We start from the raw sequence: 26027 nt of genomic DNA on the forward strand, positions 1-26027 counted from the left end.
TCTGGTGAACCGGGTTCGATTCCCCGCTCCTTCACATGCAGCTGCTGGGTGACCTTGGGCTAGTGACACTTCTCCGAAGTCTCTCAGCCTCACACCTCACAGTGTGTTTGTTGTTTGGGAGGGAGGGAAAGGAGATTGTTAGCCGCTTTGAGACTCAGGGTAGTGATAAAGTGGGATAACAAATCCAAACTCCTCCTCCTCCATCTTTGAAGTCTAAACTTTCAAGAGCTAAGCTTTGCAGAGAGCAGCTGACCTGGTCTGGTCTTTCTTCTCCCTCCCACCCCACCCCGCCGACCCAAACGTTCAGGCTTGTGTTCTTCAGCGACAACGAAAGGGCTCCATGAGCAGCGACGTGAGCGCTTCCACAGACTCCAACACTTACTACGAGGACGATTTCAGCAGCACCGAAGACAGCAGTCAGGGTGCGTACAAAACAGGGGAGGCCTGGGGATTTGTATTTCATGGTGGCAGCAATAAAATCAGTAGAGGACCCTTAATTGTATGTTACACTCTCGCCTCTTAAACAATCTCTGTGTTTACTTTGGGTTTTTTTCCTAGATGACGACAGTGAGCCCATCCTCGGGCAGTGGTTCGAGGAGACCATTTCTCCCAGCAAAGAGAAAGTGGCCCCTCCGCCGCCGCCCCCACCCCCGCCCCTGGAGAGCTCCCCTCGAGTGAAGAGCCCCAATAAGCAGGCCGCTGGAGAAAACGGGAACATCTTGGCCAGTCGCAAAGATCCAGAACTGGTGTGTGGTGGGAACTTTCTAGGGTTGTGTCCAGCTGGTTTTGCTCAGAGTAGACCCAGTGAAATCAGTGGTGCATAGTTGAACCAGGAGACTCATCCCCACAAGAGGCAGTGATGGCCACCACCTTCGACAAACTCATGGAGGACCCAAAGATTGTTCTGTTTCTTTGTTTTGAGACAAGTACACACAAACACTCACACCGGTTACTGCAATTTGCAGTATAAAAGGTGCCCTTTGCACAATGACTTTCAATAAGGAGTACATGGGGCAGGGAGGTGTGTATGGGGTTGAGGGGACCGTACTGACGACCATATTCAATACCTGTTGGTTTTGGGAAGCAAAACATCTTGGGCCATTTTTGAACACAAAAAGTGAATTTTTGGGATGTGACTGGGATCTGTGAGAAAGCACAGCTGATGAACATATTGGCCTGAATATAAGCCTCACTCCCCCCCCCCCCCAATTCTGACTGTGTGAAAAGTTAAAGTGTGGCTTATATTCGCGAACATTTGAATACATGACCCAGTATGCAGCCAGGAGCCGTGAGGAATGGAGAGCTTTTATTCTCGCCCCGCCCTCCAATTTTAAAGGTGTGGCTTATTTTCGGGCCAATACGGTATTATCCTCCTGGTTCCGTTCCAGTTTCTGTTTGGCTCATGCATCGTTCTCTCCTGTCTCCTCTTCCCCTTTGGCTTCTAGTTCTTAAACCTGGCCTCCAATATCCTGAACTTTGTGACTTCCTCTATGCTGGACTCCAGGAATAATTTCATACGCAACTACCTGAGCGTCTCGCTGACAGAGCAGCACATGGCCACGCTGGCCTGCATCATCAAGGAAGTGGACAAGGACGGGATCAAAGGTTGGAGAGCAAGTCCTTTCTCTCTCTACCCCCCGCCATTCTAGCCTAGTGTCTTTGCTTGAGACCTTGGAGGGGAACTTTAGATGGATCAGGGATGGGCAACCTTAGGCCTTCACAATCCTGCTTTGCATCCTCCTTGAATGGTTTTTTCCTGGCTGGAATGTCTACTTCAGCTCTGATGATGTTTCTGGCTTGCCTGGATGGAAGGTAGAGAAGGGCGTGTGTAAAAACTAGCCATCTCCAGCAAATAAAAATTTACCTTCGTTGCCCCACACCCATTTTTGCCTCTGGCCCCGCCCACCACTGACATGTGGCCCCCCAGAAAGTTACCCAGAGAGGAATGTGGCCCTTTGGTTGAATAAAAGGTTTCCCCACTCTTGAACTCGATGGATCACTGGCTTTGACATGGTCCAGCCAGCTTCATACTTTCATAGGGCATGTCCCTAACTGTCTCTGAACCTGGCAGATGTGATTTGATTGTTGTAAGGGCAGAATTGTACACAAACAGGAGACTAGAAATGGCAGCCCAGCGTCTCCTCTACTGCTGGAGAAAGAGGGACACAGAGGGGGTGGCCATTTTGGTGGCGTCTTTGGTCACTTGAAAGTTCTGGCTGAAGATCAAAGATGGACGAGTGTAATTGTAAGCAAAGTGCAGCCTTCTGACACCATCTCAACCAAGAGGTTCCGTTTAGCTATGCCGGGTTTCTGTTTATTTTGTGTGAAGTGGTGGGATCCTGGGATGACCAGCTGACTCTGACCTTTGTCATAGGTACCACAGAGGAGGAGGAATTTGCTGCAGCACTGTACCACTTCAACCACTCCTTGGTGACCTCGGACCTCCAGTCCCCCACTTTGCAAGTGAGTCTTGCATTGCTTGTGGGGCTAGTAATAAGAAGGCTCTAGAGGGACCCCACCTCTTAGGAAAGGCAGGGCCATCAGTTTAGAAATTAGCATGGGGGAATAGTGGGGTAGTGTTAACGTCTGAAAATTTGATGGCCAAGTTGAATCTAGAACAGAGTTGTGGAACCATCTGTGGCCTTCCAGGAACCATTGGACCCCAGCTAGCATGGTCCAGTGGTCAAGGACAATGATAGGAGCTCAGTGGTAGTACATCTGCTTTGCATGCAGAAGGTTACAGGTTCAATTCACAGCATCGTACAGATGCCATATAACACTCATTCCGTATTTGTAAGAGCTGGGTCTTTTAGCGTGGCAGCACCTACGTTTTGGAACTCCCTGCTTCTTGATACTAGGCAGCTGCCTTCACCATACTCTATTTGGCCTCTGCTAGAAGCATTCTTGTTTAGACAAGCCTATCCAGTTGTTTAGAAATTTGATGTGAGTTTTTAAATCTGTTTTTAGGTTAATTGCCATTTTGACTTTCTATAGTGTTAAATTGTTGTTAGTTTTTCTTACCGATAGCTTGATTGTGTTACCTTTTTTGTAAACTGCTTTGAGGGTGGTGGTTGTTTTTAATAATTGAGAAGTGTATAAATTTTATGAAGTAAATAAAAACAACAACCCTGGAGAGCCACTGTTGATCACTATAGTCAACACTGAGCTAGATTGTCTGGCTCAATATAAGGGAGCCTCATACGTCCCTCAAATTGCATCTCCATGCTTATAAGGGAGTTCCCTTTAGCAGCAGTTGTTTAGATTTTATTGAAGGACTTCATGCAGGCACTTACTTTTCCCCTCTTGCCAGAGCACTCTCCTGCAGCAGCTGGGCGTGGCCCCTTTCTCCGAAGGCCCCTGGCCCCTTTACATCCACCCCCAGAGCTTGTCTGTCCTCTCTCGGCTCCTCCTCATCTGGCAGCACAAAGCGAGCACCCAAGGAGACCCTGACGTGCCCGAATGCCTGAAGGTTTGGGAGAGGTGAGCAAGGGGTTAAAGGAGAGCTGTAGTCAAGGCCTTGCTGAATAAGAAACAACGGGTCTCATCAACTAGTATCTTCACCGGGATAATCCTCAACTTTCTCCCATACCACTGTGTCCCTTATATATGTTAAGATTGGAGTCCTACTTCTTAAAACGCGTTGGTAGACCTTAAAGCCCCTGCTTGGTAGTTCCACTGCCCTCAGACATTCAGGGGTGGCAGTCCAGGGTGGGCAGCCCCAAAGCGATGGAAGTCAGGACCTTCCTTGTATAGCTTTTGTCCTTTGCCAGAGTTGTACCTGGTGCTGTTGAGCTTCTTGCTTTGCTGTGACCCGATCCCTGCCTCTTCCCTTCCCCCCTTGGCAGGTTTGTGGGCACCCTGAAGCAGAATGCCATGCAGGGGACGCTCCCTGGCGACACTGAGGACCTGAACGTCGAGCACCTCCAGCTGCTCCTGCTGATCTTCCACAGCTTCTCCGAGAAAGGCCGCCGGTCGGTCTTAACTCTCTGCATTCAGACCATCCTGGAGCTGATGGCCAACCTGGATTCGCAGCTGAGCTGCGTCCCTCTCCTCCTGGCCCGCCTCCTCTTGGTCTTCGACTACCTGCTTCACCAATATTCAAAGGTTCCGGTGTACCTGTTTGAACAGGTGAGCACTGTGGATGGGTGTTGCTCTGCTGCTGGGTGCTTCATTCCTCAGGCCAGGGATTCTTTAATTTTGATTCCTGCATTGTGGCACATGGGTTGGGCTAGATGACCGTTGGGCGTCCCTTCCAGCTCTATAGTTCTGTGATTCTGTGATGAGCAGCCAACCAAACTGACATTGTTCTTTGCTCCCCTCACATCTGTCCTCCCTCTGCTTGCCTTTTTAGGTGCAATACAACTTGCTCACTCCACCCATTGTTTGGGCCGGCGGGTCCCAGGATGGCAGTCGGCGAACCTCTTCTCCCCTCTACCACGGGTTCAAGGAAGTGGAAGAGAACTGGGCCAAGCACTGCTCATCAGGTGGGTCTCTTGAGTAAGCTGGTGGAGGTATGGTTTCCCTCGATGGTTAATGGCATTCAAACAGTACCAATCTTATTTTAGGACTTTTCCAAATGCAGCAAATCTTGTTGTTGTTGTTGTTGTTTTAATTCACCGTGGTGGTGCAGCTGATGAGTGTATCTTCTCTTCTCTTCAGCTGAAAAGCCTCCACAAGAGTGGCTTTAAATACAATCAGTTTACAATCTTAAAAAAAAACCCACATGGGGAAATAGGGGCAGGGAAGAAAGGAACTTGGGCCGCCATTTTTTAAGCAGTTGTTTTGATAAAGATCAGCGAGCACAGTTCAGGAGGTGCCTGGTGGAGCTGAGCTTTGGCAAAGCTGACAGTGAGCCCTGCTTCCCATCTCCTATTGAGGCATTTGAAAGCCTAGCTGTCCTGGTTTCAAAGATCACTTACATCTGTGTTTCTGTGTTCCCTTGGAGGCAACTTAAAATAACCCGGTCCATTGAATTGTTCTGTTTCTCCCAGATGCAGCCCCCCAACCCAGATTCTACTGCATTCTCTCACCGGAAGCACCAGAAGACGATCTGAACCGCCTTGATAACACGGTACCTATAAGCATCTCCCACCCCTGTAGGACTTGAATTTTGCTACAATGGGCAAGGCTTCCTTGGTGATGTCCAGCAGTGTTTGGCAGCTGGCTTGGGACCATTTGCAGGCCCCAGTTGATCATTGCACATACAGTGGTACCTCGGGTTACATACGCTTCAGGTCACAGACTCCGCTAACCCAGAAATAGTGCTTCAGCTTAAGAACTTTGCTTCAGGATGAGAACAGAAATCGTGCTCTGGTGGCGCAGCAGCAGCAGGAGGTCCCATTAGCTTAAGTGGTGCTTCAGGTTAAGTACAGTTTCACGTTAAGTTCAGACCTCCAGAACGAATTAAGTACTTAACCCGAGGTACCACTGTACAATGTACGAGACCTAAAGCTGTGTTCCCCAAACTTGGAATAACTGCTTTTTCTCTTTTGATGGTGTGGTCTTAACCCATGTGCCCCAGTGCCCTCTTTCCTATAAAAAAGCATTATTCAGAACAGTGGTTTGCACAATCCGCTAAGGAAGGTAATGACGCAATAAAATTCAAAACATTTACAGTTAATTAACAGTTAATTGCACATTTATTCAAAATCCAGTTTAATTAATTTAACAAATAACTTGATCCATCAATACCAACTTTTCAAAGTCTTTTTACACCTCCTGTGCCTCACTGCCTCCCCCTTGCCTCTCAGCTCTCCCCATTTCCTCCTTTGGGAACTGCTGGCCTAAAGGAAGGCATTTTTCCTGTGGGGGCGAAATTGTACTTTTAGCAGATCCTCTGAACCAGAGTGGTGAGTGGAGCAAAGCCACAGTGAAACAGTTTGGACTCCTCTGCTTCTCTTTCAGGTGTGCGAGGTCTTGTTTGCGAAGGCCACAAAATACGATGACCTGTACTCGGCCCTCACCTCGCTGCTGGCTGCTGGCTCCCAGTTTGACACCCTCCGAAGAAAGGAGAACAAAAATGTCACCGCACTGGTAAGGGCGCCCCTGGCTCCTGAGCCAGACTTGGATGTGGCTGTTCTTCTGCTGCCCTCTCCAGATAAACTTGAATTTGTTTCACTAGATGAATCTGGCAGGGAGCTCAGCTGCTGATCTGTCCACTAAGTCTATTGGCAATAGTGGTTCATCTTTTGCACTGTGCAGTTTGCGGGTGGGGCAGGCGGCAGCAATGTGGCTCAGCTGTGGGACCTAGTGCGGCAGCGGAATAAGTAAAGGTGGTCTCGAGTAGACAGTAGAGGCCTGTTTGAGACTCTGGTCATTGAACTGGCATGATGATGTGAGCCTTATTTGCCCAAGACATGAGATTTGTATGAGAGAAAAGGGTCATATACTAAGGCTGCACATGTGTTCTGCTTGCAGAAAGTTTCTGATTCAATCCCTGGCATTTCTGGAAGGCAGGGTTGGGAGAGACCTTTGCCTGTGAAACTTTGTAGAACCGCTGGCAGTCAGTATAGGCAAGGATGTTCTTGGCTGGACCGATGGGCCAACTCAATAGAAGGATGCTTCCTATGTCCTTCTGCAGGGCTTTCTACATCAATTAGGCTTCCTTGCCTTTGGCTTCCCTTTCAGTTTTAGTCCCTGAGGGTTGGACAACTGTAAGAGAACTGCAGCTAGCTAATTCTGTCTTGCTTCCTTTTTTGCTCAGGAGGCCTGTGCGCTTCAATACTACTTCTTGATCCTCTGGCGGATCCTGGGGATCTTGCCACCCTCCAAGAACTACATGAACCAGCTGGCGATGAACAGCCCTGAGATGAGCGAGTGTGACATCCTGCACACCCTGCGCTGGTCTTCCCGTCTGCGTATCCCCACATACGTCAGCTGGATCAAGGTAGCTGCTCTGCTTGGCCTGAGAACTTGAGGTTTTGTAGGTCGTCTAGATGGGATCGTCCCCATTTATCCCTGCTTGTCCACATCCAGTGATCCACTGTGTAGCATTGTTTTAATGGTTGTGTTCGCCGCGTATTGCATTTTCCTTTCCTTGTAAGTCTTTAAGACTTTTTTGGTTTGCTGGCACATATAAATAAATACAGCTAAACCATGGTTTACTGTTACACCAAGGCAGACTTGTACTTCCCTCCTGCAATTGAGCCGTAAGAAGTCCTACTTTAGGATTATGTACAGCTTAGCTGTTATCTCCAAAGTCAAAACTGTCATTAATTATAACTATGGTTTGCTGAAACAAGGCAGCTAAATACCGTAAATTTCGCTCTATAACACGCAGATTTTTTCTCCTAAAAAGTAAGGGGAAATGTCTGTGCGTGTTATTCAGCGAATGTGTGGTCCCTGGAGCTGACTCGCCGGAGCGCAGGGGCAAAAATAGGCAAAAATCAGGCAAAAATAAGATCGGGCGGTCGGGCGGAGGGAAGGCAGAAGCTGCTGCTTTCCTGCATTCTGCCTCAGGGTCTTACTGCCCACCCGCTTCTGTTGCTGCGTTTGCTCAAACTCAACAAAGAGCAGGGAATCCCCTGCCCTCCTGGCAAGCAGAGGGTTAAGGAAAGGATCGAGTCCTTCCTTCTAATTCTTTCCTAGTCACACTGCGTGCAGGCTCCAGCTCACCACCTCCTCTTCTCCGTGCTCTATCGACTCGCAGGCAGCCGAAAAACATGCAGGTGGGAGAGAGAGAGAGAGAGGGCTGGCTTGGGGTGGGGGACTTTTGCCTTCCTTTCCTCCCCCCCACCCCGTTAAACTCCTCCCCTGCATTCTTAGCCAGCTGCTTCTCCGCACACCCCTCTTGTGCTTCTTGTCCCTTCTGTGTTTTTCCTTCCCTCCCCATTTAAAACGTGGTGACAAAGCACGGATCCACATGGATCCTCAGGATTTTTGCATTGGGTCACCCGAAATTCACCATCAGATCACATTACATGTCCATGGCTACAGTCTGTATCAAAAAAATCACGCACCCACTGTTGCCTGGGGCTGCAATGGTGCAAAAACGTGGTTACAAAGCATGGATCCACAGGATCTTTGCACTGGGTCACCCCAAATTCACCATCAGATAACATAGCATGTCCATGGCTACAGCCTGCACCAAAAAAATCACGCACCCACTGTGGCCTAGGGCCACAATGGTGCAAAAACGTGGTTACAAAGCACGGATCCACATGGATCCTCAGGATTTTTGCATTGGGTCACCCCATATTCACCATCAGATCACATAGCATGTTCATGGCTACATCTTGCACCAAAAAAATCACGCACCCACTGTTGCCTAGGGTCACAGTGGTGCAAAAATGTGGTTACAAAGCACGGATCCACATGGATCCTCAGGATTTTTGCATTGGGCTACTCCAAACTCACTGTCAGATCACCTGTCTGTGGCCACAGCATGAACCACAAAAATCATACATCCACTGTTTCATTTAGAATTTTTTTTTCTTGTTTTCCTCTAAAAACTATGTGCGTGTTATGGTCTGGTGCGTGTTATAGAGCGAAAAATACGGTAAATCATAGTTATAAATAGGCTCCCAGCCTATAGCCTCTCAGAGTGGCTGGGGCAACCCATTCAGATGGGCGGGGTACAAATAAATTGTTGTTTTAGCAAACTATAGCTAGGATTAGCCACAGCTTGTTGGATTTTGGTTGTTTCCTCAAGTTGCTGTTAAACAACAGCTGTTCAGTTACAAAACAAGAATATCCTCCCTCCCCCAGCAACAGGATGAACACCTAAAATAGCCACTGCCCCCATACATGGAACGGCAAAAAATATATTTCCCTGGTGCTGAAAAGTTGACAATGTTGGCGCCAGCCAATCTTACGTGTGGGAGAGTGTTTCAGAGATGGAACAATAATAACACAATACAGGGGTACCTCGGGTTACATACGCTTCAGGTTACAGACTCTGCTAACCCAGAAATAGTCCCTCGGGTTAAGAACTTTGCTTCAGGATGAGAACAGAAATTGCGCGGCGGCACGGCAGCAGTGGGAGGCCCCATTAGTTAAAGTGGTGCTTCAGAACAGTTTCTGGTTAAGAACGGATCTCCGGAACGAATTAAGTACGTAACCAGAGGTACCACTCTAATGCTTAAGCGTTGTGGTCAAACACAGCCACTCTCTGTTCTCATGCGCTGCTGAGACCCCGGAAGCTACCCATTTGATTCACTATGGCATGCACTTTTCATGAAATCACCTTTCAGCGTAAGGGATGCTGCAGGCCTATTGCAGTTCTGTTTCCCACGGTGTATTATATCTTTTTGTTTTCTCCTCCTTTCGCTTAGGATCACCTTGTTAAGCAGGGCATGAAATCTGAACACGCCACTTCTCTCGTTGAGCTGACCTCGGTCAAGTGCAGCTGTGTGAAGTACGACGTGGAAATAGCAGAGGAGTACTTTGCCAGACAGGTGTGTGTTGAGGGGCATAGAACTAGTGGCGGCAGCTGGATTTGTGTTACCTGCTCTGATGCAATGCAGAGGGTAGTGAGAGGACTTAGATACGCAAGAACGTATTGAACATCCTGGATCAGTGCAATGGCCTGTGTATCCCAGCCTCCTGTTCTCATAGTGGCAAACTTGCAAGCAGGTCCCAAGCACAAGAGCACTTTTGCCCTCTGTGGTTTTCCAGCAGCATCCAGCTGTGGAGGCAGAACATAGCCACCATACTAGGAGCCACTGATATCCATATCTTCTCTCGTTAATTGGTCCAATCCTCTTTTTTTAAAGCTATCCAATTTGGCAGCCATCTCTGTCTCCTATGGGAGGGAGTTCTATTGTTTAACTATGCACTGGGTTAACAAGTCCTTTTGTCTGTCCTGAATCTTCCATGGAGGGTAACAATGATAATAGAACGACCTGGCAATATCCAGATGTTTCAGACATCTTTTTGAATCAGGCTTGCCCAGCACAGCTGTTGGCACCTGGTTAGCAAAGGGCAAGTTAGAATGTGTTGTGGAGGACCCAGATTCCCGAGCCTATTGTGTCTGTGAAACTCATTTGGGTGATTTCAGGCAAGTCTCTCTTAACCTAACGTGATATTGCAGGGTTCTGTTTTGAGAATAAAACAAGTTGGCTACATTGAAGCCACCCCAGGCCTGCTAGGAGGGAAGGTTTGGGATCCAAAAGTTCTCAGTAAAAATAACAGCTGCCATTCTTTCCAAAGATTTCCTCGTTCTGTGGGATCGACTGCACCACCATCCTTAGGCTGCACGAGATCCCTAGCTTGCAGTCGATTTATACCCTGGACGCCGCCATTTCCAAGGTCCAGGTCTCCCTCGACGAGCACTTCTCCAAGCTGGCCGCTGAGACCGACCCCCACAAGTCGTCTGAGATCACAAAGAACTTGCTCCCGGCTACCTTGCAGCTGATCGACACCTATGCCACCTTTACCAGGTAAGTGGGCTGCATCGTATTCCTGGAAGGGTTGTATAACTTGGCCCAGTATACCTGAAGGAGCGTCTCCACCCCCATCGTTCTGCCCGGATGCTGAGGTCCAGCACCAATGGCCTTCTGGCGGTTCCCTCATTGCGAGAAGCAAAGCTACAGGGAACCAGGCAGAGGGCCTTCATGGTAGTGGCGCCCACCCTGTGGAACGCCCTCCCACCAGATGTCAAGGACATAAACAACTACCTGACATTTAGAAGACATCTGAAGGCAGCCCTGTTCAGGGAAGTTTTTAATGTGTGACATTTTAATGTATTTTTAAACTTTGTTGGGGAGACCCAGCCAGATGGGCAGGGTACAAAATAATAATAATAACAATAGTAGTAGTAGTAGTTTAAGAACAGGGGTTCCCCAACTTGGGTCTCCAGTTGGTTTTGGACTACAATTCCCATCATCCCTGATCACTGGTCCCGCTACCTAGGGTTGAGACCCAAGTTGGGGAAACCCTGCCTTAGAATATAAGAAGAGCCATGCCTAATCTGCCCAAGGGTCCATCTACTCCAGCAGCCTGTTCTCACAACAGCTAACCAGATGCCCATTAAGGGGAGCCCTTAAGGAAGTCCTGAATGCAGCAACCCACTCTTCACACCTGTGATTCCCAGCAGCTGATATTCAGTAGTGTTACTGCCTCCAACAGTGGAGATGGACCATATCCTTAGCCTTCATTTCATTTCATTCCATTTTTCATTTCACTTTTAATTTGTTTGCCACCTTTCTATATCGATACACGCGAGGCAGTTTACAAACCGTAGACAAAAGCACAATTCACAACAAAAAGCACGTATCCTATGCCACTCTGATCCAGCGCAAATAAGTAATAATAAAAATATGACTTTAAAATAAGCAACTTACATCAAATAAAGTCATGTTCAACGATCAATTTAGAATAAGATATTGCACTATAAAATTAACCCTTGGGATATCGGCAAATAACAGCGAAACAAAAATTCACTTTCATCTATTATAGGAAATAATTACTAGACGATAATCAACAGCAAAGTCATAATACATAAAAGACAATGTTAAAAGATTGAACTCCTCCATGAATTTATCCGATCCTGTCTTAAAACCATCCACGTTGGAGGTCATCATTGCCTCTTGTGGGAGGGAGTTCCACAGTTTGACTATGCCTGCTCTGAATCGTCCAGCTTTCAGCTTCTCCAGGTGGCCTGAAGTTCTAAGTATTTTGAGAGAGGGGGATATCTTTTTCAGAGACCCCCAAAAGTCTGAATCGGGAACTCCCAACCTCCCTTCCCTGTCCCTGGTGCAGGTCTTACTTACTGCAGAGCCTCTCAGAAGAAGGCGCTTCTGAGAACAAGCCCACAGAGGAGAAGCTACAGGGCTATGCAGCCGTCCTGGCTATCGGCTCCAGCCGATGCAAATCCAACACTTTAGGTAAGCTGTTTTTTGCCCTCCTTCCCTGGTGTGGCTTCACTGCTGTGATTGCATTCCCAGATGATGTTACGGCTCCTCCGTACGTAGAGCACATGCATTCAAAATGTCCTGGATTCAGTCTCCAGCATCTCCACTTGGTTGGGGGAGGAGGCAAGCGGGCAGCTGAGCTTGGAGCCTCTCCAACTCCATGAAGTTCCTGGGTGGAGTTTGAGTTCGTGCCCTGAAAGCATGTCTCTTGTTTGCCTGTCTTCTGTGGAGCAGGGCCAGCCCTTGTCCAGAACTTGCCTTCAGCTGTGCAGTCTTTGTGCGAATCATGGAACAACATCCACACCAATGAATTCCCAAACATTGGCTCATGGGTAAGTCCAGTTTTATAAATATTATTATTTTCTGGCTGCAGTGGCAAAGGGCTACATATTTTTTTTCCTATTTGCTACCCGCGACGTGGTGAGCTCCCGTTGCTCAGTCCCTGCTCCTGCCAACCTAGCAGTTCGAAAGCATGTGAAAGTACAAGTAGATAAATAGGTACCGCTCCGGCAGGAAGGTACCGTATTTTTTGCTCTATAAGACTCACTTTTTCCTTCCTAAAAAGTAAGGGGAAATGTTTGTGCGTCTTGTGGAGCGAATGCAGGCTGCTCAGCTATCCCAGAAGCCAGAACAGCAAAAGGGATTGCTGCTTTCACTGCGCAGCGATCCCTCTTGCTGTTCTGGCTTCTGAGATTCAGAATATTTTTTTTCTTGTTTTCCTCCTCTAAGAACTAGGTGCATCTTGTGGTCTGGTGCGTCTTATAGAGTGAAAAATACGGTAAATGGTGTTTCCGTGCATTGCTCTGGTTCGCCAGAAACGGCTTAGTCATGCTGGCCACGGAAGCTGACCCGGAAGCTGTACGCCGGCTCCCTCGGCCTATAAAGTGAGATGAGTGCCGCAACCCCAGAGTTGGCCACAACTGGACCGAATGGTCAGGGGTCCCTTTACCTATATATTTATATACTGCCTTTTCCTCCCACGAGCTCCAAGTGGTGTATACAGGTCTCCCCTTCCCCATTTCATCCTCACAACAACCCTGTGAGGTAGGTCGCTGAGAGATGGTGACTGGCCCAAGGTCACCCAGTGAGCTTCATGGCGGAGAGGTGATTTGAACCCTGGTCTCTCAGGTCCTAGTCTGACGATAACAACTCGGTTGTTGGGAAAAGGAAGCAGCTCACACTGGCTGCTTCACCTTCTCACATGTTCCTCTCCTTCCTCCTTGTCCCCATTCAGTGGACCTTTACAGTGGTGAGCTCTCCTCTCTGCCCACTAGATGGCAGGCTCATCCGCTGGTTTCATCTCCTCTTCTGCTTAACACTGTTGGGATACTGCCGGGGAGACAGGGGGAATTTGGCAGGCCCCCAGCTGGCTCCAGCCACCGGCCGGCAGCCGGATGATCTCCAGTTCCCGGTGCAGCATCAGTCAGTGACACAAGCCTCAGATACGTTTAGAGACTCGGCACACTCTTATCAGCAGAGTGAATAAATCCTCACAACGAAAGTGGCGGACAGAGACATGTTTGAGCATTTTTTACAGCAATTTATTCAGCATAGTTCAGGAACACAGGAAAAACATGTCTGCTTCCCTTCGTCTCCAAGCAAACAGCAGTAAAGCAAAAGCAATATACAAACGGAAGTTCCCACAGACTGTGCTGGAAGTAAAAGCTTGCCTTATGGTGTGATAAGAACCAGAAGATGAGCCCACTGGATCAGGCCAGTGGCCCATTTAGTGAAGCATCCTGTTTCACAGTGGCCAACCAGATGCCTCGATGGGGGAATCCCCCCGCCAGCAGAATCCACACACAAGACCACCCTCCCTCGTGCAGTTTCCAGCGACTGGTATTCAGAAGCATCACTTTCTCTAATCATGGAGGCAGATTGTATCCATTCCGGTGGAAGCCTTTTATGTCTTCTTCATACAGCTGCAGCTGGTGGCCATAAAAGAAGCAGCTTTCTCATCTGTATTTTCACCCACCCAAACCTGATTATGAAACACTCCCTTGGGCTGTTTAGTTTAGGGCTGTAGCCAGCTAAGTCCTACGTGGAGTAGACCCATTGAAATGAATGGACATGCCTGACTTAGGACCGTTCATTTCAGTGGATCTCCTCTGCGTAGCCCAGTACTGAGTACAACCCCTTAAATTTTATACACGCTCAAAGTCAATTTTTCCGTGTTAGTGTATTCATTTGCTGATTTTTAAAAAACAACATTTTCTTGTGTATTTTACTCACTCTTAATTGTGCATTCTAAATAGCCCTGGAATAAATATTAAATGAAGAGGGTAGTATAGGAAATGTATTTAAAAAACAAAAGCAAATGAGTTGGAGCTAACTCAGTTTTATTCAGAGTAGACACTCTGAAATGAATGGACCTGGGAGAGGCATGTTAATTAATTTAGTGGGCCTACTGTGAGGAGAACAAGCATTGGATGCTCTTTTGCTTGCTTCTAGCGCAACGCTTTTGCCAACGACACGATCCCAGCGGAGAGCTACATCAGCGCGGTTCAAGCCGCCCACCTCGGCACCCTCTGCAGCCAGAGCCTTCCCCTTGCGGCCTCCTTGAAGCGCACCCTCCTCTCCTTGGTCAGGCTCACTGGTGACCTCATTGTGTAAGCTGAAATGTGTTTGGTTCACAGACAGCCCCTCTTTCATCTAGACCAATGGGCATCACTTTGGGGTGGGCCATCTGTCTTGTATATCTGAGTACTGAGTGGCAGCAGCTCCCCAGACGGGACATTTCCTAGCCCTACCCAGAGATACCATTGCAGATCCTCTTCTACTGAGCTAGGGCTCTTCCCTTACACCAGTGGTTCTCAACCTGTGGGTCGCCAGATGTTGTTGGACTACAACTCCCATCATCCCTGAGCTCTGGCCTTGCTAGCTAGGGGTGATGGGAGTTGTAGTTCAACAACATCTGGCGACCCACAGGTTGAGAAAGGCTGCCTTAGACGAAGGAACACAGAACACTGCCTTGTACCAAGTAAGACCATTGGTCCCATCTAGTCAGTATTGTTTGTACAGACTAGGAGCAGCTCCCCTAGGTTTTAGACAGGTGGTTTTTCCAGCCCTAGCTAGGGATCTGACGGGATTGAAATGGGGACCTTCTGCCTGCAAAGCAGGTGCTCCTTTATTGAGCTACGGGCCCCTTCCTCATCAGCCTTTTGAATGCTCTATTTTCCTTCCCTCCCTCCACCTCCAGCTGGTCAGATGAACTGAACCCACCCCAGGTCATCCGCACACTGCTTCCCCTTCTCCTGGAGACCAGCACGGAGAGCGTAGCGGAGATCAGCAGCAACTCCCTCGAGAGGATCCTGGGCCCAGCGGAATCGGATGAGTTCCTGTCACGCGTCTATGAGAAATTGATTATGGGCTGTTACAACATCCTGGCCAATCACTCTGACCCCAACAGGTATGGATTCTTCCACAGCCCTAAATGCCTTGAGCAATAAGAAGAGTCTGCTGGATGAGGCCCCATCTAGTCCAGCATCCTGTTCTCACAGTGCTCAACCAATGGGAAGACGAAAAGCAGGATTTGAGCACAAGAGCACACCCCCTCCTGAGGTTTCCAGCAACTATTACTCAGAAGCGTTGCTGCCACTGACTGTGGAGGCAGAGCATAGCCACCAGGCTAGTAGCCATCAAAAGCCATCTCCTTGGTCTTGTGTTCCATGAATTTGATTTGTCCTCTTTTAAAGCCATCTAGGTTGGTGGCTGTTGCTTAAATATATGCCTGGTTCTTTCCCTGGAGGCAATGCAATGTCCTCCATTGCTTGCATCCTTTTCCAAAGCGCTTTTATATACAGTTTCAGCAGAGCAAATCCCTTGTGCAGATAAATCCAAATGTAACACATGTAGCTGTTTCTCTACAGCTGAACCACAGAGCTGGTCTTAGCTGGCTCTCTTCTGCAGGCTCCTTGTTGTTCTGCTGATTCACTAAAAAGGTGGGGCCCTATTGCCCCTCTTCCCTCAGAGGGAATGCAGCTCATGAGATAAGAAGCCCTCGAAAGGCCTTGAGCATTTCTAAGCAACTAGCATAGAATTATAGAGTTGGGAAGGGACCCCACGGGTGATCCAGTCCAACCCCCTGAAAGAAAACCTGCTGCAGCTTTAATCTAACATGGCTACCACACCCTCCCGTGGGAGTGACTTCCATAGTTTAACTCTGTGCTGTATAAAGAAGGACTTCTGGGTTTACCACAAGCATTTGATTGACCACTGTGAGAAGAGGATGCTGGACTAGATAGGCCATTGGCCAAATTCCCGTATTTTTTGCTGTATAAGGCACTTTTCCCCCTCCAAAAATTAAGGGGAAATGTGTGTGCATCTTATGGAGCAAATGTAGGCTCCATGGCTTCAGCAATAGCTGCCCGAAGCCTCTGGAGCGCAGCGGGAGCTCCGGAGGGCTGAAAGGGTGCTGCGCAGAGGGGGAAAGCTGTGCAGCGCCTCTCCAGTTGCGAAAGCAACGCGAAACCTCCAGAGGCTTCGAGTGGCTATCCCTGAAGCCAGGAGAGTCTTGCACTCCGGGCTTCAGCAAAAGCAACACGAAGCTTGCTGCGCAGTGCACCTTCAGCGAAGCAGGAGGAGAAATTGAAGGGGCTCCGTTTCTCCTGCCACTTCACTGAAGGAGCGCTCCGCAGAGAGGGAGATAATTTTTTTCTTGTTCTCCCCCTCTAAAACTAGATGCGTCTTATGGTCAGGTGCATCCTGTAGAGCGAAAAATACGGTACTTTTTAAAGCTGAACTGCCATGGCTGCAGTGGGTTCCTCCCATTAACACAAGTGGATAACTAATGCTGCCCTCCCCACTGTTAAAAATGTGTCCCGTGCTTGGTAAGACTTAACCTCTAGGTAAAGTTCCCATCTCTGGAAAAACAATTTCCCCTTCCCTTAGTGGCCTTGATGAATCCATCTTGGAAGAATGTCTGCAGCATCTGGAAAAGCAACTGGAAAGCAGCCAGGCCCGGAAAGCGATGGAAGAGTTTTTTTCCGAGAGGTGAGCATGGCCACCCACCTCCCTGTTACCTCCGCATTTCTGACATGCCCTTCTGCTCAGGTGCTGCCGAGCTCCTGTCTCCTGTGCAGCTTGGCCAGGTGACTAAGGATGATGGGAGATGTAGTTCAACAGGGGTCACCACCACTGGCTATGTCACCCTCTGCCAACTTGGTGCCCTTCAGATATTTTGAATGACAGCTCCCTGTATATACTGGGGCTGATGGGAGTTGTGGTCTCAAAACATCTGGAGCTTTGTGGAGGCTGGGAGATGCGCTAAGAGCCTAAGCAAAGGTACATCTAGTTTTGAAAGGTGTCCAGACAGATGCCTCTAAGAAAAGCATAAGTAGAGGAATAGAGGCCAAAGCCTTTTCCCCTGTTTATTTACTTTTTTACTTACTTATTTATAAAAATAGTTACAGACTGCATTTCATAACCAGAGTGGTTTACAAAAACCACATGAAAAACCATATATAAATCCTAAGATCAGAAATAAGCTGCTATGGAAAGATGCATTCTTAATCACCTGCATAGGCCTGACAGAATAGAAAAGTTTTCAGCAGGCATGAAATGAAAGGCGCCTGCACTGAAGGCTCTGTATCATTGTTGTCAAATGAGCCCCTCCTACTCTGGGAATGACCCAAGGATGCTCCCTGCAGGTGGTCCCAGCAACTGAGCTGGAATTTAAGGGCTCAGGCAGTCCCTGAGGCACTCTGGACCAAAGGTGGTCAGGGCTTTGCAAATTAATACAAGCCCCTAAATCCCATATATCTGCTCTTCTAAGTTATGCTGTCTCCAAACATGGCAGTTCCATTTTGCCATCAATGGGGCTTAATGGCATGTAGTGTGGGGAGGACGGAATGCAAATTCCAACATTTTCTTAGGCTCGTGACACTTAACGTAAGTTGTATGGCTATCAGCCATCTTGTCTAATGCCTTCTATCTAATGTTCCTTTTGAACCAGTGGAGAACTGGTGCAGATCATGATGGCGACAGCCAACGAAAGCCTTTCGGCGAAGTTCTGCAACAGGGTCCTGAAGTTCTTCACCAAGCTCTTCCAGCTGAGTGAGTGGTCCTGCTCGGTCCTGCTTTGTGGCTATAGTTTTGACTTGTACAGGAATAATAAACTGTTTGCTGCATTTAATGCTTGCTACGTTGTGCAGAACGTAGTGAGGTGCTTGCTTTAATATGGTTATTGGTGTATGGACCCGGTTCCATCTGAAACCTTCCCCTTCCCTCAGCTACTACTGAGGCTGTTGGACGGATGGAGGGGAGGGAGGAAGGGAAGCTACTGCCAGCCCCAGTTGCGTCAGATCATGTGAAAAACCCTTATCTCCATTCCTCCTTGTGGGATAACATCCTTCTCTTTTCCTCTCCCCTTTTGTGGCTGCCTAAATTCAAGGAACAAGGCAGCTGCTTCTGAATTTCTACAGCTCTCTTTTTATAGACACACTGTTGCTTAGCAAAAATCTCTTGAAACTGGGTCTGCAAAATAGGCTTGCAGACATCTACCAGATTTCCTTTGCAAACTCATCAGATAACTCACTTTCCTTTGTTGCAAAATGCAGTATTTGGCCTGCAGTATTTGGATAGAGCAGTGCTTCTCAAACCTGGATCTCTAGCTGTTGTTGGACTACATCGCCCATCATCGCTGAACACTGGTCCTGCTTGCCAGGGATGATAGGAGTTGTAGTCCAACGACAGCTGGTGGCTCCACTGGGATAGAGGGTTCCCTCTCTTTCTTTCTCCCCCACCCCCGGTAAAATAAATGCTGGTGAGCCCTTGGGGAAACTGCCTTAGGAGCAGAGGAAGCTGCCTCATACAGTGAGTCAGACTGTTGGACCACTTGTCTACTATTGTCTGCAATGGCTGGCAGCAGCTGTCCAGGCCTTCAGGCAGGGAGTCTTTCCCCAGCCCTTTCCCAAGGTGACGCGGATTGAACCTGGGCTCTTCTCCATACAAAGCAGGTGCTCTGCCCCTGAATTGTGACCTCTCTTGGCTTTCCGTGGAGTTTGCTGATTGCTCAGTTCCACCTTCTTTTTCTCTATCTCTTCTAGCTGAGAAGAGCCCCAACCCCAGCCTCCTGCGCCTGTGCGGCTCCTTGGCCCAGCTGGCATGCGTGGAGCCTGTTCGCCTCCAGGCCTGGCTGACCCGGATGACCACCTCACCCCCGAAAGAGTCTGACCAGCTGGAGGTGGTGCAGGAGAACAGGCAGCTGCTCCAGCTGCTGACAACCTACATTGTCCGAGAGAATAGGTAGGTGGATCGGCCCCATCCAGGTGGGGAGCTTCTAGTTTTTAGCCACACCTGAAGCTGCTTTATATGGAATCAAACCATTGGTCTATCTAGCTCAGTACTCTCTGCACTAGTGGTTCCCAAAGTGGGCAATACTGCCCCCTGGGGATGGGGGTGGAATTACCTAGGAGGGCCCTAAGGCAGAGGAGTTGGTCATGCAAGACTCCTGCTAAGGGACTTGAAATCAGACATTGGGAAACTGGTGCCACTTCCTCAGGCTTTGATCATCTAATGTTTATTGGATGGTTTCCCCCCTAAATTGATTTTTGAATTTATTGTTATTCACATTTTTATACTGTATTTTATGCTGTTTTTTGTTGTATCACAATTAAGTGTTTTAAATTTGTTGTTAGCCACCCTGAGCCCAGTTTTCTGAACTGGGACGGGCGGGGTATAAATAAAAAAATATTACAGTGGTGCCCCGCAAGACGAATGCCTCGCAAGACGAAAAACCCGCAAGACGAAGAGACTTGCGGAACGAATTAATTTCGTCTTGCGAGGCACCACTGTATTATTATTTATTATTTATTATTAAGAAGTTAACCGCCAACAAAGTAGTTAGTAAGCGTCATATCGGAGGCTCTTGCAACTAGCAGACTTTGAAAAGCTGGTATAATAATAATAATAATAATAATAATAATAATAATTATTATTATTATTATTATTATTATTATTATTATTATTATTATTATTATTATTATATATTTATACCCCGCCCATCTGGCTGGGTTTCCTCAGCCACTCTGGGCGGCTTCCAACTGAATATTAAAAATAATACAGCATCAGACATTAATGTATCACTGGATCAGGTTTATCAATTTGCTGGATTGTTTAACCTGAATAGCTTTGATTGGATTTGGAATGAATATGCAGATAATTGAGTTTCATTGTATTACTACCCTCCATAGCAGGTCGTGCAAACCACTATTCTGCATGATGCTTTTTGTAGGGTGTGGGCCGCTGGGGATGAGTTCATGGAACCAAGGGGGTGCTGGGGCCCTGAAAACAGTTCAGGAACCAGTGATTCATACACTGACTGGCAGTGGCTCTCCAGGGTTTCAGAGCAGATTCCCAGCTCTACCTGGAGGTGCTGCCGGCGATTGGAGCAGCCGCTCTGCCGTTGAGCGGCTGCCCTCCCCCTTAGTCTCCCAAACCCCTGTTTCGATTCAAGTGGTTACAAGCATGAGCTGTCAGGATGCTTCCCTGCAGTAAGTAAATGGGAATGACTTGATCTCAGTGTGATGGGGTGTTACTGTCTTGCCTTTCCAGCCAAGTCGGGGAAGGCGCCTGCACTGTCCTCCTGAGCACCCTGATCCCGATGGCCACGGAGATGCTGGCAAATGGTGATGGAACCGGCTTTCCTGAGCTGATGGTAGTCATGGCCACACTGGCCAGCGCCGGTCAAGGGGCGGGGCACCTCCAGCTTCACAGCGCCGCCGTCGATTGGCTGAGCAGATGGTAAGAAGGGTGGTGGGAAGTGCCTTGTCTTGTGTGTCGGCCTCTTTCTCTCCTGAACAGAAATGGCTTAAGGTGGTTGGATGGTCTGTATTGAGATGCAAAGGCGTTTGCCTGTCCATAGCCTGGAACAGTGAACTGTGCCACTGGGGCAGGGCATGCCTTCTTTTCTTTCTTTCTTTCTTTCTTTCTTTCTTTCTTTCTTTCTTTCTTTCTTTCTTTCTTTCTTTTAATTTTCAAGACTTAATTATCATTATGAAGAACGATCTGGTAGGAAACACGTAAAAAGAAAATGGGGGGGCAGTGGTAACAAAACAACAACCAGGGTTCGTAGCCATTGCATCATAAAATAAAGTACGTTCTCAAGAGACTATACATTGAATTAGATGTTACGACAAAAACCGACCTGACACAGAAAGCGTACAGAGCTAAGATGATGAATTCCAAATGCTGCTGCCATATTTCATTGGGACTTGTCATCCCCGTGATTGGGTTGTAGATCCAATATTCTAGGCCAATTTTCTGCCATCTTCCCCGCCAACCACTCTTTTTATCTCACGCTGTTCTAGCAAGAAATACTTGTCTCAGAAGAACGTCGTTGAGAAAATGAATGCCAACGTCATGCATGGAAAGGTAACGGCTCTCTTTGCTTAAGGGGTATGTGCAGTTAATTGCCTTGTGGTCTTGTAGATCAGGAAGCACCAAGGGGGAGCCAGGGAAGAAGGGATGGAGGACAGGGCAATATGGAGCCTCCTTCCTGAACACAAGGGCAATCCTTCCCTGCATAGATAATCTTGTGCTCGGTCTGTCATGGTGACTTTTGCCCAACAGTTGAGGGAAGCATTGTGGTCTCTGGCAGTCTACTCTGGGATTCTACCCGGGTGGATGCAGTCCAGAGAAACCCAGCTTTGCTTTGTGCAGTTTAGTAGAATTGACTTGGAAGGTATATCTGAATACTTGCCATGGCAGTGAGCTGCCTTATACTGAGTTAGACTATTGGTCCACCTAGTTCAGTATGGTCCACACTGACCGGCAGCAGCTTTCCAGGGTTTCAGGCAGGGGACATTTCCAGCCCTACATGGAGATGCCTTTGTGGATTGAAGCCTTCTGCTTGCAAAGAGGTGCTCCACCACTGAGCTATGGCCCATCCACAGTGCAGTGGTGGAGAGAGGACTTCTTGGAACAAGGGGCATATTCCAGCCAGGCAAAAGCACTTGGGGAGGGCATGCTCGGTGGAGAGTCCCAGGGGGCAGAACAGAGAGGTCCACAGGCTTGAGTCTCTCAGCAGAATCAATGCTGCAGCCTGACTGTCACGTTGCAGCAGGATTTAGTAGAAAAGGCCGCTTTCTGTGTGACTGAATGCCTCCTCCTCCTCTTACCTCTTGCAGCACGTGACTATCCTGGAATGCACCTGCCATATTGTCTCCTACCTGGCTGATGTCACCAATGCCCTGAGCCAGACCGGCGGGCAGGGCCCCAGCCACCTCTCAGTCGATGGGGAGGAGCGGGCCATCGAGGTGGACTCAGACTGGGTGGAGGAGCTGGCTGTGGAGGAGGAGGACTCCCAAGCTGAAGACTCGGTAGGTGGCCTGAGACTCGCTTGGCAAACCAGTCTAGCAAAGTGGCGAGACCACTGTGTTCTATGAAAAGGTTTATGAAGACAAAACACTAAATTGTAAAAGACCCCTTGCATTTAAGGCTTCCCTTTTTGCCTTTGCATGAGGCTAACTTGGATTGGTTGAATTTAAAATTAGAAGGGCTCTTAATCTTCCCAAAGCAACAGATGTGATAGTAAAACTTTTCAAAATAAAGGAGCATTCAGGTTTTGAATAAACATACACAAATTTATTGGTAACATATAGATAGATAAATTAAGAATCTTTACAATTTTATAACATGCAGAGATTAACATGTGCTGAAAAACCAGAAAGAGGAGCTGAGGGAAGTCTGGAGGGGGTGGGAGGGGGGTTTCTGGTTTGGGGAGGGGGAGGGGAAAATAGGGGGGAATGAGGATGATATATTTTTGATAAATTGCTGTTGAAATTCTTAATTAAAATAAAATAAAATAAAATAAAGGAGCATTCAGCCCACAGGTCTGATACCTCTTCAGCTGGTTGTGAGTACAAAGCCATTGTGTAAACATTGATTTGAAGAGAGCTTGTGTAGCTTTCCAGCTAAAAGTCCTTTTCCTCTCCTCTCTGGTGTGTGTATGTGTGTAGGATGAGGACTCGCTCTGCAACAAACTTTGTACGTTTACCATCACTCAGAAAGAATTCATGAACCAACACTGGTGAGTCACCCTTGATTTTGAAATTTGAGTTGGGGGGCCTCTCTGTGGTCACCTGTTGTCTTGTGGCATTTGTCAGCCTGATAGCCCTGTCCTGGTGACCCAGGGTAGGGGGAAGTGCCCATTGCTGTGCTGGTCATCCAGCAGCCAGTCATCATGCAAACACAACCAAAATAAAAACCCTCGCTTTGCAGGTACCACTGCCACACCTGTAAGATGGTCGACGGTGTCGGGGTCTGCACTGTTTGTGCGAAGGTTTGCCACAAGGACCACGAGATCTCGTACGCCAAGTACGGCTCTTTCTTTTGCGACTGTGGGGCAAAGGAGGACGGCAGCTGCCTGGTACGCTTCTCTGGTGATCGGGGGTGTTGCGATCTTTGGGGTGTTGTTGGTGGCACACCACTGGGGTGAAGCCACGTGCCACGTTTGAACCTGACCACACGGAAATCCTGCTCCTGATTTTGCAGGCCTTGGTGAAGAGGACGCCCAGCAGCGGCATGAGCTCCACCATGAAGGAGTCTGCCTTCCAGAGCGAGACCCGCGTCCCTGAGAGCGTCGTCCGGCACTCCAGCACCTCCCCCACGGACAAATCCAAGACCTCCATCAACGACGGGCGGGGAGGGTCTGACGAGGAGAAGCCCAAGAAGAGCAGCCTGTGCCGGAACGTGGAGGGCTGCCGGGAACAGCTGCAGTCCCAGGTATGGCCTTGCTGGGCTGAAGGCCTTTCTCTTCAAAGGAGGAGACTGGTAATGCCATGGGGAGGGTGGGGGGCACCTGCCCCTTGAGATCAGGAACATAGGAAACTCCCTTAGGCCGAGTTAGGGCAATTGGTCCAACCAGTTCAGTATTGTCTAAACTGACTGGCAGCAGCTCTCCAGGCTTTCAGGCAGGGAGTGTTTCCCCAGCCTTTCCTGGATTGAAGCGTATGCCTTCTGCATGCAAAGCAGGCACTCTGACACTGAGCTTCCCCTAAATAAAGTAAGAGTCTAGTCCTCATGGTTCAGAATGAAGTTCTGAGTTAAATCGATATTCTTACCATTGAACCATAAAGGTAAAGGGACCCCTGACCATTAGGTCCAGTCGTGGCCGACTCTGGGGTTGTGGCTCTCATCTCACTTTATTGGCCGAGGGAGCCAGCGTACAGCTTCCGGGTCATGTGCCAGCATGACTAAGCTGCTTCTGGCGAACCAGAGCAGCGCACAGAAACACCGTTTACCTTCCCGCTGGAGCGGTACCTATATATCTACTTGCACTTTGACATGCTTTCGAACTGCTAGGTTGGCAGGAGCAGGGACTGAGCAACAGGAGCTCACCCCTTCTTGGGGATTTGAACTGCCGACCTTCTGATCGGCAAGTCCTAGGCTCTGTGGTTTAACCCACAGTGCCACCCGCGTCCCCCATTGAACCATATCCCTTCCCTATTGTTTACTTGATTTTCTGCCAGGGTCCTTGAGAGGCAAGGAGGCTACTAAGGCTGTTTCCTTTTCTCTCCCCACCCCTCACCAATCTTGCTGCAGGCCAACTTCTCCTTTGCTCCTCTGGTGCTGGACATGCTGAACTTCCTCATGGAAGCCATCCAGGTCAACTTCCAGCAGGCCTCTGCCATGGGCAGCAGCAGCCGAGCCCAGCAGGCCCTCAGCGAGCTCCACACCTTGGACAAGACGGTGGAAATGACTGATCAGTTGATGGTAAGAACCTTGTGGTTTCCTTTGACGCACACAGGGCAGCAGCTCCTCAATAGCCTTCCCTTCTCCAGAGGGACCCCAGGAGCCCATCCCCAGTGGCCATCTCACCTCCTTTCACTCCAGTTGGCTCCAATCAGCAGGAGCCCTGCTGCAGAAATAGTAGCAGGTCTTTGAACACAGGAGGTGGCATTTACTCTTTACTTTCATGCTTTACATAAGAACATAAGAGCTGATCACAAGAGCACTCTCCCCTTTTGAGGTTTCCAGCAGCTGGTATTTGAAAGCATTGCTGCCTCCTGCTGTGGAGGCAGAAAATAGTCATCATGGCTAGTTGCCATTGGTACCCCTCTTCATGAATTTGTCCAGTCCTCTTTCAGAGCCGCCCAGGTTGGTGGCCATGTCTGCTTCCTATGGCAGCGAGGTTCCACAGTTTTAACTCTGTGCCTCGTGAATAAGTCCTGTTTTTTATGTGTCCCTCATCTCCCAGAGTTCAGCCTCATGGGCTGTTCACAAATTCTAGTGTTCTGAGAGTGGGAGAAGAAACTTTTTGCTATCCACTTTACACCTCGCTGCTTAAGGGCCCCCTCAGTGTGGTGTAGTGGTTAAGAGAGGTAGACTCGTAATCTGGGGAAGCGGGTTCGCGTCTCCGCTCCTCCACATGCAGCTGCTGGGTGGCCTTGGGCCAGTCACACTTCTCTGAAGTCTCTCAGCCCCACTCACCTCACAGAGTGTTTGTTGTGGGGGAGGAAGGGAAAGGAGAATGTTAGCCACTTTGAGACTCCTTCGGGTAGTGATAAAGCGGGATATCAAATCCAAACTTCTTCTTCTCCTCCTCCTCCTCCTCCTCCTCCTCCTCCTCCTCCTCCTCTTCTTCTTCTTCTTCTTCTTCTTCTTCTTCTTCTTCTTCTTCTTCTTCTCCTCCTCCTCCTCCTCCTCCTCCTCTGAAAGGCTTTGACTTCAGCCTTAGCAGGGCTCCAGACGCTCTTCTGTCATAGCCAGGAGGAAGCAGAGTTCATTGTTATGGCTTCTGCCCAGTATTAAGCGTGAGCAGAGACTCTTCCTTCCTCTGGCGTGGCGTCACTCACTGGCTTGGTCTCTTCTGTGCTCTCCCCACTTCCCCAGGTGCCAACTCTCGGCTCCCAAGAAGGTGCCTTTGAGAACGTCCGCATGAACTACAGCGGGGACCAGGGCCAGACCATCCGGCAGCTGATCAGCGCCCATGTACTGCGGCGAGTGGCCATGTGCGTGCTTTCCTCACCTCATGGGCGCCGCCAGCATCTGGCCGTCAGCCATGAGAAGGGCAAGGTAAGTCTAGACGGAGCAGGGAAGCATCTACATTTGGGGCAGCCACCTGCAGTTTGTGTGTGTATTTTTAAAATCAATACGTTTTATTTAATCTTCCACATATGCATATTACACTACGAATGACGCTTGTCCTACCCAGAGTAGACCTGCTGAAATGGG

At 48.7% G+C, this 26027-nt stretch overlaps 1 protein-coding gene across 5 annotated transcripts in view; it reads left to right on the forward strand.

Moving 5' to 3' along the window:
• The window catches only part of UBR4 (ubiquitin protein ligase E3 component n-recognin 4), a 141967-nt gene that overhangs the window by 16904 nt on the left and 99036 nt on the right, over positions 1 to 26027 (forward strand). For all 5 annotated transcript variants that reach the window (XM_081923331.1, XM_081923332.1, XM_081923334.1 and 2 more), the window contains exons 14-40: positions 308 to 422; positions 559 to 746; positions 1446 to 1605; positions 2375 to 2463; positions 3311 to 3480; positions 3846 to 4128; positions 4352 to 4484; positions 4992 to 5071; positions 5905 to 6033; positions 6704 to 6886; positions 9273 to 9395; positions 10150 to 10379; positions 11701 to 11825; positions 12087 to 12184; positions 14304 to 14461; positions 15052 to 15261; positions 16743 to 16844; positions 17806 to 17906; positions 18899 to 19097; positions 20406 to 20594; positions 21161 to 21224; positions 21980 to 22171; positions 22811 to 22881; positions 23073 to 23220; positions 23346 to 23576; positions 24396 to 24566; positions 25686 to 25868. In XM_081923331.1, the coding sequence (XP_081779457.1) occupies positions 308 to 422; positions 559 to 746; positions 1446 to 1605; positions 2375 to 2463; positions 3311 to 3480; positions 3846 to 4128; positions 4352 to 4484; positions 4992 to 5071; positions 5905 to 6033; positions 6704 to 6886; positions 9273 to 9395; positions 10150 to 10379; positions 11701 to 11825; positions 12087 to 12184; positions 14304 to 14461; positions 15052 to 15261; positions 16743 to 16844; positions 17806 to 17906; positions 18899 to 19097; positions 20406 to 20594; positions 21161 to 21224; positions 21980 to 22171; positions 22811 to 22881; positions 23073 to 23220; positions 23346 to 23576; positions 24396 to 24566; positions 25686 to 25868 (4125 nt within the window). The remainder of the gene's footprint in view (positions 1 to 307; positions 423 to 558; positions 747 to 1445; positions 1606 to 2374; positions 2464 to 3310; positions 3481 to 3845; positions 4129 to 4351; positions 4485 to 4991; positions 5072 to 5904; positions 6034 to 6703; positions 6887 to 9272; positions 9396 to 10149; positions 10380 to 11700; positions 11826 to 12086; positions 12185 to 14303; positions 14462 to 15051; positions 15262 to 16742; positions 16845 to 17805; positions 17907 to 18898; positions 19098 to 20405; positions 20595 to 21160; positions 21225 to 21979; positions 22172 to 22810; positions 22882 to 23072; positions 23221 to 23345; positions 23577 to 24395; positions 24567 to 25685; positions 25869 to 26027) is intronic.

The sequence above is a fragment of the Podarcis melisellensis genome (genome assembly GCF_964234715.1).
Source record: "Podarcis melisellensis genome assembly, chromosome: 8".
Classification (NCBI taxonomy): domain Eukaryota; kingdom Metazoa; phylum Chordata; class Lepidosauria; order Squamata; family Lacertidae; genus Podarcis; species Podarcis melisellensis.